Source organism: Struthio camelus, chromosome 1 (genome assembly GCF_040807025.1).
Source record: "Struthio camelus isolate bStrCam1 chromosome 1, bStrCam1.hap1, whole genome shotgun sequence".
Taxonomy (NCBI): Eukaryota; Metazoa; Chordata; class Aves; order Struthioniformes; family Struthionidae; genus Struthio; species Struthio camelus.
In genome coordinates, this window is record NC_090942.1 from 31584226 (window position 1) to 31600558 (window position 16333).

Sequence of the window (16333 nt, forward strand, 5' to 3'; positions counted from 1 at the left end):
TATAACCTAGTCTTCCAGTTGGACCAGTCTTGTTTAAAAGAAAAAACCCTATTTTTTCTTTCTCAATTTTGTATTTCGTTTCATGTGACAAAATTGGGCTCATGTATTTTAGTATTTTTTCTTATGAAAGTCTTCCTTGTTTTCAAACTGTATATACCTGAATTCTAGTGTTACACCATTGATTTATGGAAGAATTCATATCATGATTGACAGAAAGGTTGGTTAATTTAGAGGAATATTGAGCTATGATAACGTAAGTATAGTAACTAGTTTCTGAACTGGGTTAAATAGACCATCTTGAGCTAACATAGCACTTTTGGCTTGTAGTTGTTTTGCGTATAGGTTGTGATTCCCTCCTTCCTGTTCTCTCACATGCTGTCTTGTAGAAACGCATCAGGGGTCAATTTCTTTCCTTTGTGGATGACTGCTAATGCTTTGTTTTTAGAGCTATGTTTCCTATCTTCCTATGTTCCTATACTTCTGTGGTTAATTTTTAGGTAGTTAAATTTGCAAATATATTGTAACCTGGGGCTTTCTGAATATTACTTGATGAGTTTCTGCAGGCTGTTTGATAAACAGCGTCTTCTAATGTGCAGGCAAGTGTAAGAAAAATAAACATTTTACATGTAGAGAGCTATCTAAATAGCGTCTCTGCTCCATATGTTGTAGTACCCGCTAGAGGCTCATTATAATCCCTGGACCTTTTGTGCACCAAATACTTCAGTCCAGATAATGCTGTGCTCCATCTGCCGTAATCTCTGAGCCGCACCATGTGAAATTCTTAGTGCTTTAACCTGGTATATGCTAGCATTTTTGATCTTTGATTTTTCTAGTCAAAGTTGCGATTTCAAACAAGTTGTCAAAGTTGCTACTTTGAAGTTTGTCAATTTGACTTACTTATTCTGTTTTTTCCCTAAAACAAGTATAATATTCAAATCCTGAAGAGGTGTACGTATCTCTAAATTATTATTTCTATGGATTTTTTTTTGTTTCCGCTGTACCATCTTTTAAGTGTTGTGGTTTGTTAATTTTTATTCAAGGTGTCGTTGTCTGGGCAGAGATCCAGAAATATGTGCCGTGTTGATGAAATCAGAGTTCTTTATTTAGTCTTCTCAGCAAAGAATCCTTTGCTTGCTCTACTGACATACATTTAAAGCTGTTCCATGTTTAAGTGTCAGCATAAAACAGTCACAGCGCTGGATTTCAGAATTTCACCCTGGAAACATGATGCTCAGAAAATTACAAATATTTTAGAAATCTGTTACATTTTGCGTACCTGACAGTTTTACTCAGTATCATTAAACACGGATGTTTCATAAGAGATTTTCTTTTTAGAAAGCGCTCAAACCCATTATTACTTACTGATCTATTACTTGGATTTATTCACAATTTTAAATAATACCTATGTTTGCCATCCCTTGCTTATATTTGTGAGGAAGTTGGGTTATGTCTTTCATATTTGTTAGCGTGTCTTTATGTGGATATGGAGTAACTGTTCTTTTGCCCTTAGCATTTTTGTTGAGTATTACTGCCCAGCACTTCTTCAGATTCTATAGATCTAGGTTTAAAGGAGGTTAACGAAAGTATCAATTCTGGAGGATATCCTTCTTTAAAAAATAATGAAACTGTAATTAAAAAGAGCATTAGAAATATTTTTATCAACTCAGATTCTAAAAGTGAAATAGATTAGAACCTTCGAAATACTTACTGCAACAGTTCTAAAAGCTTAATTTCACTTTGCGTAGACTCTGTGGGAGATTAATTTTTTAAAAAATAAATGACATGCATACATGATATTTATGCATTTTTGTGAACCCATACATTATCTAGGTAAAGAGAAATATTTTAAATTTACCGAATCAAAATATTAAAAATAATGACAATATTTCCTCCAGTAACTGTCATAGATTTTCTCAAAGCAAATGCATATTCTAAGCAAACAATTAATTAGGGCATATTGAGGTTATAGAATATGATCTCCAAGAGCAGAATATTATCTCCAGGAATGATAGCTATCTAATGTATTATTTATTTTTTAATAAATATTTCAAGCAGTTTTTTTTTTTTTTTTAATTTGTAGGGATCTTTGTTCTGTGTCTGCCTACTCTAAACCCTTTCTTGCAACTGCAGTAAATGCTTATCATTACTTTTTTCCTACTTTTTTCTGCTAAGACCGCCTGAATATAAGATAAGAAATCATTGTAGATTTTAATCAAACATTATTTACCATTTTAAGATGTGCGTGTATGGCACATACGGCTATATTCAAGCTCTTCCCTTGTGGTAATGCAAAATAATTTGAAGTACCTCTATGAAAGAACGATAGGTTACCTTAGACTTACTTACCTTACACATCCTTACAGATGAGGAGCTATTGTGTCAACAGTTGCGTGGTAACTTTGCATATGCATATATTTATGCTATGGTGAATGCAGCATAGCTTATCTGTGTTTTTTTGGAGAGGTAAGCTGATAAAGTAGTCTTAGCAAAAATATGCACAGTTACCAATGAGATGCTGACATACTGAAACTCCTTATCCTTGTGGTAATAATTTTTTGGTATAGAAAAGGACATAAGGTTAAATTTTTTACCAACTATTTTATCAAGGACAATTTTTTTATCAGCTGTGTCTTCCGAAACCGTTTTAAACGTTTGCTATCTTTTGAGAAGAAGGGCTTGGAGTAATCTACAGTAATCTACTGGACCACTCAGTCTGTATCTGGAGGGCGGGATGTCCTCTATCGTGAGGTATATGGAGCCAGGAAACTTTAACAGTGTAGTATATGCCTGAAAACAAAGGATTCAGCTTGGTGCAGTTGTGTAGCAAAGGAGGGAAAGAAAATTCAGGGGAAGTAGAGAAGCCCTTCAGCACAACAGCTGTTGCATGGGGCGCAGTAGCTTTGAAAATCAGTTGCCTACAGGGATACCATTAATGTTTTCCCCCTCATCTCTATTCACATGTGTGCCTGTAATACCGTAAATAGCCAAAACCACCAAAATATGACTTGAACTGGGGTACTAGCATTTTTTTTTTTTTTACAGCAAGTAATGTCTACAAGACATAAATCAGTTTAGTAGAAGGGATGGGATCAACATTAATGTTTCATAGTTAATGAAAGGTAAGGTGGGCTATGAAGAATTTAAAGTGTGAGTAAATTAGTCTACTTCCCAATTTTCAAAAAAAAAAAAAAGAAATCAGTCGTAGTGTGAGCCATGTGTCAGACAATGTCTTTCTCCTCAAAGAGTGCATAGCAAGTGGTGGAGATGGTTGTGGGGAACATGTGAAAATGGTGTTTTGAGGCTGACATTGCTGTAAGAGTAAAAGAGGTCTGAGAAATGCCAGAAGAGTAAAGTTCCAGCCAAAAAACTCAAGAAGTGAAATGGCCAGAAAGATAATATAATTGGTCCAATCTTTTAGGTGACAGATCTTGTCATTGAAAAACTATTAATATCTATAAAGAATTTAAGTGAAGGATATGCTTGTGTTTTACTTTGTACAACCGGGCTTTATCTCTTAAGCATAATGCTTCATAAAATTAAGTAGCCATATCTATGACAGGAATACCACTTTCAGTACTATTTCATCAAAGTGATTTTAATTTGTATTTTGCACAAATAATTCATCACTTTGTATTTCTGAAAATGCAGCAAACTAAAAATGATTATATTGTAAAGTTCTAAAAATTGTATTGTTAGAGGATTGAACTAAATTGCATATGTTTATGCTTTCCATTATTTTTGTTGTAAAATAATTCTGTGTTCTTGAGTAGGGCACAGTCTGTTTTCTTCTGCTAATGTCTATCGCAGTTATAGTGTGATAGAAGGAGCAGGAACTCTACAAACTGATCTTGTAGAGGGTCTACCAAGGATTCATTAGATGAAAACAACAGGTTAAATTACATTTGCCAGTAGGTGAAGGTCTGCGTTTCTTATAATAAAGTAGTAGGGTATCTTGTCTTTTCGATAAAAGAAGTTTATTAAATTGAACACCAACCCTTTCAGAGCTGCTCAGGCAGTTTTCCATGCAGTAGTGTTCAGGCAATCTCTCTCTCATGGCTTTCAGACCCTAATGCTTTATCTGTCACACCCCCATCTTAAATGGTGAGGTTAATTAATTAAATAAAAATACCCCTTCAAATGGTGCAACCATGGAAATGTCCCAGCTAATTTCAATGCAGACATGAATATCTATGTAAACTACATTTGTCGTCTTTTTAAATTACATTTCAGGAGCTGATGTTTTTACTGAGTATTTCCTTTAAAAGTCCACCCAGACTGACCTACTCAGTGTTGGCGCAAAGGGTATATAAGGAAGGCCTGGTGTGGAGCGAGCCTGAAATGTGAGCTACTTGGTAGGATTAATGGAAGAGGTTGGGAATAGAACTACATAACAGTTCTATAAATAAACTTGAACCTCTTCAGCGGTACCTGAGTACTCAGCTTGTTTTCTGAAGGTATAACTGGTATGCTCAAACAGCTCTCGTGTTTCAGTGCACTCTGTAGCTCTTTTACAAGAATGCTGAGTAGTCAGAGTAAATAAAAAAAAAAAAAAAAAAATCAGAGGTAGCATAACAAGTGACGAGTCGGGGGAATTTAGCCCTGTATTTCATTACTTAGTTGTCCAGTCTGCCACTGTTTTTAACTTTCTGATGTGAGCAGTGAATGAGGAGTCACTGTGTTGCCGTATGTCCCTATGATATATATTACAATTGGAATTGATGATATTACAGGTTTGCGGTTTCTGCAAGTGTGTAAATAATGCATGTCTGTTGTGTATGAAGGTATTTAATAAAGAAATGGTTGTGTGCTACAAATTGTTGGCTTTTCCTTTACATAATATAATTCTTCTTTGGAGGTCACAAATATAGTAATTACCTGTCTAGAGGGAGACAGTTATTTTCCGAGTTTTGGATGCATACTTCACTTGAACATTTTTTAATCATTTGTGTCCATCTAGTTGATACTTTTTTTCCCCCAGAAACACATAATTAGGTTTTATCTGGTTGTATCAGTTTGCTTCTTGTCAGCAGAACTGTTATTACTGAGTAGTTTTTATCAAATATTTCTGGTAGCGCTGTGTCACAAGAAGTGGTCAAATTAGCTAAAAGGTAAATGTCAAATAGCAAACTCTCTTTTGTACAGCAGATTCCGAATTCTACTAAAGATTTCTGTTCTTCATTCTCGTGTGCACATTCATCTTTTCACTGTGGATATGAGCAGACTCTAACAGATAATAATTCATTTAACTGCTCATTGTTTTATTACCATGAGCAATGTTACTGTTTCTTAAAACTTGTTTTATAACATTTTTTTCATTTTCTTCATCTCTTTCAGATTATGGCACAGGCTCAAGGCTTTGGGAAGAGATACATTAAAGCCTTTTTTAAAGGTTTCTTTGTTGCCGTTCCCATAACGGTGACTTTCCTAGACAGAGTTGCCTGTGTGGCAAGAGTGGAAGGAGCATCAATGCAGGTATTGTTGGAAATGCCTTTTCTCTGTCTGGAAATTAAGAAACTGACACTCACTGACAATAGCAAGGTGGAAAGAAATCTTTTTCTCAGCTGATATCACATGATGAAATTATAATATGGAATAGTTTAATTTCCACTTTGTCACACAAATATTTCTGTAATGTGAAAATACAAACTTTCAAGAGGAAGACTTAAAAAAAAAAATTTATCCCAGTAAAAATACGTAGATAGGTAGTGGTAAAGATATGTTTTTGCTAACTTGCTAGTCATTTAGAAATCAAGGTTTCTCTTTTGAGCATTACTTTTTGTCTTTTGGGACTTGAATTTGGTGAATCACAAAGCAGCTTTATTCATTTTTAATAGATCTGTTACAGTAATTTTAAGGCAAAACCAGTTCTTACCATACTTGTCGTTACTGATGAACAGATATGGCAGCATTTCAGTATAGGCAAATGGCATGAATCTAATATGAACCTAAATATCTGCGTTTATCAGGCAATAAGTATCAGTTCATTGTTATTACTTTGGTTATACTGAATGTTTATACATCAGTGTAATCAAATAAATTCAAATATGCTGTGTAACGTTTAGAAGATGGTAACATATGTTACCTTTGCTCATTTCATAGATGTTTTTCTGAATATCACTGATGAGCACTCACATTTAGGAGAGTCTCAGAAGGTCTTACAATTGCAGAGACAGGGGTTTGCTCTAAGAAAGGAAGAGAGGGTTGGGGAGCTGATCACGGGAAAAAGAAAACAGTTTCATTCTCTTTTCGGCTGTTTTGGGAAGGAAAGATTCAAAATGTGTAACTTAGCGTCTAAATGAGAACAAAATCAGCCAGGCTGATACAATTGAAGTTCCATCTCCCCTATTTCCTGCCGCTAATGGGATCTAGACCCACACAGCGTTCAAAATGCAGAAGCGTCTTCAATTTCTGCAGTACCACAATGATACTCTCCCTCCCCCCAGTAAGCATGACCTGAGCATTTTAATTTCTGAGGGCTTTTTTTAACATGCCAGATTCCTTTTTATTGTTTGTTCTTCTGTCTCTCTGACCAGAATGTTCTATTTCTCATCAGTTCTTGTTGAAATAGTTCTAACTTTGTAGCTGGAAAGAAGTTTCCTAGGTTTCCTCACCCTCCAAGCCTATTGAACCTCACTGGTCAAGACCCCAGTTTTGTCTCCTTTGAAGTCAAAGCCTCCAGTGTTAGGGAGTGCTCCTGTGTTGTGGAGTTATCTCAGTACTGACTTGAAGGGCATATAATTAACTGTGTTTTATCTATGGCAGGTTTGAAAAACACTATAATTATTTGCTCAGATTTAGCCAGCCTAACAAAGATGATTGTGTACACTTCCCAGTTACTAGGGAATGCAGTAGTCAATGGGTGACTCAAATCGAAGCTCTTCCCTTGTCTTCCTCCCTCTCTCCCCTCTTCTTGCCCTCTCGCTCTCCTTCTCGCTCTCACTCTCCTTCTCTAATGCACTCTATACACTAATATAGTGTATAATGTTAGCATTTTTTTAATTGCTTAATTACTATTTTTCTTTCTAAAATTATTATTTTTTCATTGTTTTTGATTGTTCAGGATTTTGAACGTTGGTGCATTCTACTAGGATTTTGTTAATAGGGGATTCCAAATGGATTATAATTTATTTACAATATTGAATGTATATGACATGAATAACTGGTAAGATAATTTCTTCATTTGCTGTTGCGGATCTTTGTGACTGCTCTTGTGCTGCTGGATGTGTACTTCTACATGTTTATTATTATATGTCCATCTTTTCTTAATTCTTGATATTCATTTGTGGTTTTTTCTATCGAGTTACATAGTTTGTCTGGTTTTACAAATACTTCCTACAGTTTTTTTTCCCCTAATGATATGAAAAAAGAATGCCCTAAAGATATATGAATTCTTAAATTAATTAAACCATGTTTTCAATTGAGATGAAAGATGACAATGTGTGCAACTTTATGTGCAAATTCTGTCACAAACTGCTCAGTTCTGAGCATTACAGCAAATAGGCTGATCAGTGATCTCTGACAAAGCACACTTATTTCAGCAGCTAATACTGTTGAATGTTCTGTTACAGTATGCGTAAGAGCAGTTGTAATTATTCTGTGACAGTGTCTCCTAACTTTCTTATTAGAATTACTGTACCTAATCCTGTGAACTTATGTGAATATGCTTTCTGTTCCTCAAGCTGCAAGGAAATAAGTTGTGACCCTCTGGTATTCACTATCAGCATAACAACTATCAAGTTAATCTTGATTTATAGTTAAAAAGCATACTTTTTCCCTCTTAATTACAGAACTTCATGTCCCGTGAGACTTCATCATATGGCTGGGGATCTCAATTTGCATGCTTTTGGCATTAGTTTAGTTAATAGTTGGAAAGAGTGAATGTTTTGTGATTTCTGCACTATAATTATAAATTAAGACCTATATGTCTCATTTGTAGCAGGCTGTTATGCCAAGAACTTGGGCAAACAAGTTATAATGCTTCAAGCTAGAGAAAGAAAGAAGCCACTGTATTATTTTATTACTTAGTCAGCAAGGGCTCTTATTTTTCTACTTTTTTGGAAGTTGTATTTTTTCTTTGCTAGACTTTGAGATCTTACTACTAGTAAAAATGCTACGGAGAATAAGTTCTCTCTGAACACAGTGCATTAAATTCTTTCTGTACTTCTTGGCTTTTTCTTGTGGAATCACAATTTTTATTGTTAGAGACAAACGCTTGCTGAAAGATTTAGAGGATTGTTTCCAAAAGACTGTAATTGTTGACGTAAAATGAAAATTGTCTCCTGGTTTTGCTTTCTAATGCCTACCGTCTACAAAAAAAGGATTTCTGTATGTATGTATGATTACGTTTTCAATAAATCAATATTGGTTTGTGGGAAAGAAAAAACAAGTTGTCCTACATTGCCATATTCCTTCAAACATGATTTGGATGTGTAATGAACTGGATATCTACTTTCTACATCAAAACTCATGAGGAAGAATATTGTTAAAAACAGCAAGTGATGTGGCATAACATTTAGAGTGCTTTGGGTTAGAATGATTATGTAATATCTGAATATATATTTATAATTGTAAAACATTTCCTCTATTTAAATACACAAAACAGTAGGAATCAACGAGAGTAATGCAACTAGGCAATACTCTAACAAGAATATTGAAACTAGCTCTAAGTGTGGAAAAATCAGTTTACTTGCATCTTCTGTGATGTGTTCCTCTGTAAGATGAAGCTGATATTATTTTAGTTGTGTGGCATGTTTACGAGTACACATGTAAGTATTTTTGAAGTATCAGGTGTGAAATGCATTATCTTTTGGAACAACAGATTTAAAGTTTCCATTTATGCTGGCCTTCTCTGTCAGCCATTTAAGACAAATACTTTGAATACAAAGTAGTTTACTTTGTGGGAATATACCCTGTGTATAATTCTCACTTTTTCAGATTAGCTTCTTTCCCTATGGTTAGTACCATAGCTCGCTTCTGGCCCATCATTGTCTGCATTTGTTGTCATGAATATAGTTGTGAGTTATTTGTGAACTGGTATGTAAAGAATGAAATAATTATCCTTTGGTGGAAGATGCTATAAAGGAGGAATAGCCTGCCTGAAAATCCTGACTAAAAAAATAATCATCTCTGCTAATGAGCTTCTGATTTTCATTTATCTGGCACTTACAATGCATAGAATCCAGTAAATAAAATATTGATGAGTTAGCGTACTTACAGCTTGGACTTCAACTGTATTTCTGTGAATGCAAATGTGATCTGTTTTGATCTACAGACTCTCTTAGCTAGAAATTTGCTCTATAGTCCACGGCTCACAATGTGACTAGTTTTACTGTTTACTGTTTAAGTAAACATTTTGTGTCGTCAACATCTTTATTTTGGTGACCTATGACGTTTATTATTGTTTGTATGGATTACCCCTACTCAATGCCCTGTCACATTATTTTTTTCCCTGTATGTTAGAAAGCTAGTTTTTCACAAGTCCTATTGAAATAAATCTTTTTCAACCTATCTGGCTAGCAAAGAACACGTGAATGAGGAAACAGTATTTGTAATGAAGAGATGTCAGCACTTCTGAATAGCTTGTGGAGTTAAAAGCAAATACTAGGCAGCCATCCCTGTTTAGGAGCATAGTTTTTCTGATAAAAGTAAACTGAGATTTAACGCTGTGTAACTGAGTTGAGAACAATTAACTTTAGTCCTATATTCCTATTTGTTTTGTTCATCAAAGGTATAATCAGTCTGGGGAAGGGAATCCGAGAAGTTAGTATCTGGTGGCATGTTTGGAGGGCTGAGTTATGCTGTGAGGTGGACACTGAAAATCTTGTTTATAAAAATCAAATTTTAGCAAGTGTTGCAAGTATCGTGTCAACAAATGAGGGGCTCCATGGTCCCAATACTCTGTCAGATGCAGTGCAGCATGGGATTAGAATCTGCTTTATTCAATATGTCACCTAACTTTGGAGCATAAATTTGAGGTCATCTGTTGACCAATTTGGAGATACCAAACTTGTATTTGAAGAGACTAGAAAAACTTACTGAAGAGTGTTCTATAAACAGACATTAGTGTGGATTGCTCTTAGCTACTTTATGTCTCAGTAAAAGAGTGTTTGTATCAAAATAATCCCTATGTAAATCAATGAAGCCCATACTATGATACTTCCTTCTACTTCTGTTTCTGGTGGATTAACTCAGATTTGAGATGATGCTGTGATTTTTCTGGTGTTATCACACAAAATAACTACATTTTGGCCTTTATACAGTCCTAAATACCTCCTAATATCCTGCACTAGCTACTCATTTAATGTTTTTTTGACTGTTGAGGTTAGTCAACATTCTTGTTTCACTAAGTAGTTCTGTGAGAGTTCATGCTGCTTTATATCCTGTTATGGAAAGTCCATGCTTACTAACAGCGTCAGTATGAGTGTGTAAGGTTTGGCAAAAAGTGCAGAGACTAGTATTATTACAAGTATATACGGCATTTTTCAGGCATTATGCCTCTATAAGCAATAAGAAGCCTTCAAAAAGTTTATATGTTGTGCGAATTAGTGTTACTCATTCTCTTCTGTTTTTAATCTTAAATGATACACGGTAGGGATAAACAGTTCTTTTCATCACGGCTGTCATAAGTGTGTATTCTATGTAATTTAATTTGCATGCAGTAGTACATCAAAAGATATGAATTGTAGTTTGTCATAAATTAATGGCATATGACATAGTATTTAATAAAGAAGGGGTTTCCAGAATACAACAGATTTTTGTTCCTTTTATAGTAAATGGGCATGGTTTTGCTGATTTTAACAGCTCCAGGATTTGAGCCACTTATGAAATGAGAGTTGGATGGAAGATTCGTAGAGGAAATGGAGACCTAAGGCTTCCCCTCTCCCCCCCTGCCCCCCCCTTTCTCTTTTTTCAGCCTTCTCTGAATCCTGGAGGAAGACAAACATCTGATGTAGTGCTTTTAAACCACTGGAGTATTCGAAATTATGATGTACAACGTGGGGACATTGTCTCATTGGTGTAAGTAATCTTGCATACATTTCAACACAAATTTTTATAAATCTTGAACCATAAGTATTTAATGTTTAATCAGTAGTATACTGAACATATTTGATATGTGCAAGAGGAGCATAAAATTTTTAATACTGTGTTATTGTTGTTCCTATAATTGGTTTGCAAAACTCAGGAGATATTCAAAGAATGCATTACCATGTTTTTACTTGAAAGGGGTACAGTGTAAGATATTGTGTGATACAATATAGATGTATACAGAAACTGCCAAGAAAAAGGAGCTGTGAGATAAAGAGAAAAAATAAAGAAAACCTTATATGGCTTAACAGAGTATACTTCTGAAGTGGTTAGGCTATGCACTCATATTTGTGAGAAAAAAATAAGATTTTTTTTTCTGGAGAAATCTGACTCAAGTTTGAATTAATTTTAAAATAAGATCGTAAGAATTCAACTCTCTGTAAAGGACAAATGTAGCAGAAGAAAAGAAAAGTTTTACAATTATAATAGGGAGGTCTATGTATTAAGCCAAAAGGTGGCAGTGTTTCTCTGCTGAAAATAATCAGGACTAGCAGAGGACAGAAACTCCATTTCAGCTTTAATGCAATATAGAAATGGAATGTCAAAGTATGCATAACTGACACAATGATATAACATATTCTCATAGTACATGCTTGGATAGTTTAAGCTTAAGGTTTTGAGTTTTTTAAGTGAAATGCACAATATGTAGACTATAACAACTGTCTTTGAAAGCTGTATCATCTGGCTTTTTTTGTCATATATCTCTTTTAATCATCCCATTTTTTTTACCCTACCTCTTCATGGTGGTGGTAATTTGCATGACAATTTTCAATACCAGCCCTTAAAGCAAGTGTAAATCCATATAATGTTATTTTGCTAGAAACTCAAAATTTATTTTCTGATTCTTTCTTGTCAACCATATATTCTGCCATATAAGATTTTTTTGTAAATGCTCTAGCTATAAATATAATTTTATTCATATTTGCAGCACCTAATTTTACAGAAGGACTTCAGTTTCAGGTCACTTAGTGACTGCTTGTAAACTTTGATTCTGTCTGTATGTGCATCCTTCTGCCTGTGTCATGCTCTGGTGATTGTTTAAAGCAGTAAATGTACTTGGTTAGTAATTAGTAGATTGAAAGGAATGTGCATGTCGTCTGATTGGGAAATAGAATAAATAGTTTCATTCTTATACTACCAGAAGGTTTGTGGTACCATCTGAACGATCTGCTTTGACTGCGTTCACTTTGTAATGTAGGTGCTCTATGTTGAAGCGTAATTTAGATACCATGTATTTTCTCCTTTTTTGTATGTAGCTCAGCTATCATTGATGCAACTTGCACACACCCACAAGGAAGAGGTGGCGTTGTACTTATGCATTGCAGTGAGGTTTCTCTTAATTTCTTGGGAAGTACACTGAAGTACACTCAGACTAGAGAATTCAAAAATCACTCTAAGAAAAATGTAGAGGAAATTACACAATGTAAAAATAAATTATTGAATAGTTATGATGTGAAAATATTGAAGGATATTTTATGTATCTTTAACAACTTTTAGAGTACTTCACGTTACGGGTTTGTCAGAAGTAGCTTTGGCCTGTTAGTTGAATTCGATTTTCTGTCTTCTTTCCAAACATTGAAGAAATTTGCATCCAATTCTGTAATTTAAACTTCTTATTGTAATGTAAAGATTTGCATTGTATTGTAAAGACTTGTAGGACAGAGTGTCTAGTTGTAACTGTGTACTCGTGAGTTGCTTGAGACTTACCCTTTGGTAAATGAAGCCTTTATTGTGTAAAAAAAAAATTAATATTTTTTATCCTTTTCATTTCAATGGTTACCTATGATTTCTAGGAGTCAATAGTGAATATTTAGGCCATATATATACATGCATTTTACTCCGTGATCATTGTACTAAAGGTGTGTCACTTAAATCCCGGCACTACTTACTAGAGACTGTGCCTGTCTGACAGGCAGGGGATTTGACTGATTTAAGCAAGGCATGAAAAGGGAGGGCCAGCCCTGCAATCCTCAACTGTTGCTTCTCCTGTTCCTGTCAGAAATTCAGATGAGGAGATGATGGTGTGATTGAGATAGGTAGAGAGATATGTAAACCTTGATTCATATACCCTGCTTGGTTGCTGAACCTATGGGTTTTATCATTTATCCACTGTCTCCTTTTTGCTAAGTCATAGTAGAAAATCATAACAAGGTTGTGGGAAGGTGGTCCTTCGCAGAACAAGAGCTGAAGCTGAATATTCCTGCGTGAGCAGCGTGACCGGCTTGACCAGGGCCATCCAACTTCTTTGCCTCTTTCATACCATCCGAAATATGGTGTCATTCTTGATGGGTGGTGTTTTTATCACAGCTCTTAAAAGGGATTAGTGAGATCCCAGGTGGCAAAATCTAATGCAAGTGGATGGCTAAGAGCCAAACTTTGGGGCAAAGAGATGAGGTAGTCTTGGCAGAGCCTGGAGAGAGAAGATCAGTCAGCCTGTGATGAGGCTTGGATAGTGGCTGCAGATCCAAATGCTTTTCCTCTATCGTCCAATCTAATTCTAAATGAACACATTGATTTTTGTTGTTTTTATCACTCTGGATTACAAATGAGCACCCTGTCCCCCAGGTGCTGGGCAGAGTTTATGCTTGGTTAACGTATTAAATGGAAACTTCATCTTTATGGAAACCTGTCATGCGTCTCTGTCATCCCTGGCTCTGCATCTGAGCTGATCTGGGTCAGGTATAACTGTAAATCACAATCACAATTGTGCAATTGGCCACTGCATGCATACACTTGATGATCTGTAGTTGTTTTTAGATGTAAACATATTGAGAATAGCATTAGTCCTTAAAAGTGTAAAGCTAGAGTCAGATAAAACTAATGGGGAGAAGAAGTTGGTAGCAAAGAATGATGTTTACTTGCAGTTTAATATTTTACAAATAGTTTATTAACTATTAGTTAATTTTATCCCAACTCTTTAAAAGCTTTGTTAAGATAACCTTTTCCTTTTAGCTAGAACTTGTGCTTATTGATACTAGAATTAAGGGAGCTCAGTGTTACATGTCATATCTTTTGAAGTCACAATCTAAAGTTGGTTCAGAACTAAGGAAAATGAGTATCATAATCCTTAGTCTGATCACTTGTTTGAGTTCTTATTAGGGCATTACTATATTACTGGGGCTTAATTTAAATTTAAAATGAAAACAGGAATATTTTTCCAGTAAATTATATTAGTTTTCATTATTGTGGTTTCCATTATACTACCTTTAATCTCTTAAACAGAAGCAAAAAGAATAAGGTATTGTTTTCTCTGTCTTTTTAAATGCAGTTTTTTAAATCTTCAAGGCTTAATTTGAGAATGTTATGATGCAGCAGATGACTTCATCTGTTAAAGATAAATAAATACATACTTGTGTGAGAACAGACCTTAATTTTTCACTAAGCTTTGTGGTGAAATAAGCATTTTGTTTTTAAGAACTCTGCTGAGGAAGGTCCCAAAATTTCTGTAGAATTTCATCAGATATTGCTGAATGAGTTTATAGGGTGAGTAGACCTTTCGCAGTTAGTTTTTCTCTAGAAAGTTTGAACGCCAACAGCTCTGTAGTTATAGCAATATGTATCCAAGTGCTGGCTGTACAGCTCTTCCAGGTCCTTGATAATATATGCTGCAACTGCATTTCCTGGTGCCAATGATGGGAGTACCTTTCTATTGCAGACTAGTGGACATTTCTACCAATTTATGTATATGTAGTTTGGTTTCTACTGTGTACAGATGTAGGCGTTGCTTTAAAAAGCTGTCAAAGAATGATCTGTAGCTCTGACATTCATTTTACTTGTCTTTACTGAAAACCTCTTACATCTTGAATATAAAATCTTGTCCACTTTTTATTCCCAACCTACTGGCTTAATATAGAAAAAACTGTTGTTGCAACATGTAATAGATTGAAAAATATAGTGTGTGCATGTAGAACGAGCTTTTTATGGAGAAGACAAAGTTTAAATACGCTTTTGAAATGAAGACAACAGTATTCAGATATTTAAAATGGGTTTTTAGATAAATGCAAAGGTTAGACATTGTCATGTTCTTTACTTGGTTAGTAGATTTTTAACAAAGGACTAGGTTTTATGGCTACAGTATAAATAGGACTGTTGGATTTTGAGTGATGACATTTCAAGACTATTTCCGTAAATATTCACAGATACTGATTTTAGTTAGCCTTTGGAGCTTTTTGACCTTGGAGCTGCAATAAAATGCAGGTGTCTTTCCGTTTTACATAACTGTATGTCAACTTCTAATTTAAAATGTGTGCGTATATGCTAAATAGAAATAGATATGCTCTTGTAATATCGAAAAAGATTGAGAACCAATGCTCTTTGTTCTGTAATATGAGTCTGACTGGTAACATGCCTCAAAAATTTTGAACTATCAATGGCTAAACTAAAATTAGTTTAAAAACATATTTTTTAATATGTTAAAAACCTTAAAACTTAGAAACATAAGAAGAATACTTAAAAACATATTTTTAAAAAATGTTAAGATTTAAAAACATATTTTTAAAGGACAGCTGTAACAATAAGGAGATAAATGTCATATTCATATAAAAAGGTGAGTACTGTTAAAACAAAAACCACTTTTTTGTACAGAAAATTTCTTGAAATTTAAGAAATGCTTACTTTCTATCTCCTATCCTGATGAAGTATATTAAATAGTTCCTGTAAACTGCTTCTTCTGACTGTAAGGACATTATTATCAGGTCTTTCTCCGAACTCCCTTACTTCTGGTAACTGCTTAGTATTTTTATGTAAAGTTACATGTCTGAGTTCTGAAAAATCTAGTACAATTAACGTTCTCACTTATCACACTCATATATGTGGAATTCTCTGCTTTTGCGTCCCTCACTGACATCTGTTCGGAAATGGAAATTGGAAAAGATAGTTGCCATGATGATTTTCTGTTTCAGCTTTTTGGCCTATTCACACAAATTTGAACAATCCAGATTTGATGAAAACAAAAGAGTTCTCAAATGGTGCAAAATGAATACATACTATTCATAAAACTATTACTATTCATAATTAGCATTTAATTAATGAGAATAGCTAAATAAAATAAAAATTAGTAAGACGATACTCACTGAAGAAACTGCCTTGAATTTGAAACAGTAGTTGTAATTATGAAAAGACCTGCTACTAAATTCAGATAGATGCAACGTGAATAGATATTTAATGGTTTTTACATTATTTTTCAGAAAGGTTCTTTCTGACTAGAATTTACTGAACTGCCTTTAAGAGTACCTCTGCTTGACCTTCC

General features: G+C 34.5%; 1 protein-coding gene across 2 annotated transcripts in view; it reads left to right on the plus strand.

Annotated features, from left to right (window-relative positions):
• IMMP2L (inner mitochondrial membrane peptidase subunit 2) overlaps positions 1–16333 on the plus strand; it is a 488691-nt gene that overhangs the window by 7455 nt on the left and 464903 nt on the right. For both annotated transcript variants that reach the window (XR_011139303.1, XM_068933150.1), the window contains exons 2-3: positions 5335–5472; positions 10913–11016. Coding sequence is in view for 1 of the 2 variants with exons in the window: in XM_068933150.1 (XP_068789251.1) it covers positions 5338–5472; positions 10913–11016 (239 nt within the window). In the remaining variant the exon portion in view is untranslated. The remainder of the gene's footprint in view (positions 1–5334; positions 5473–10912; positions 11017–16333) is intronic.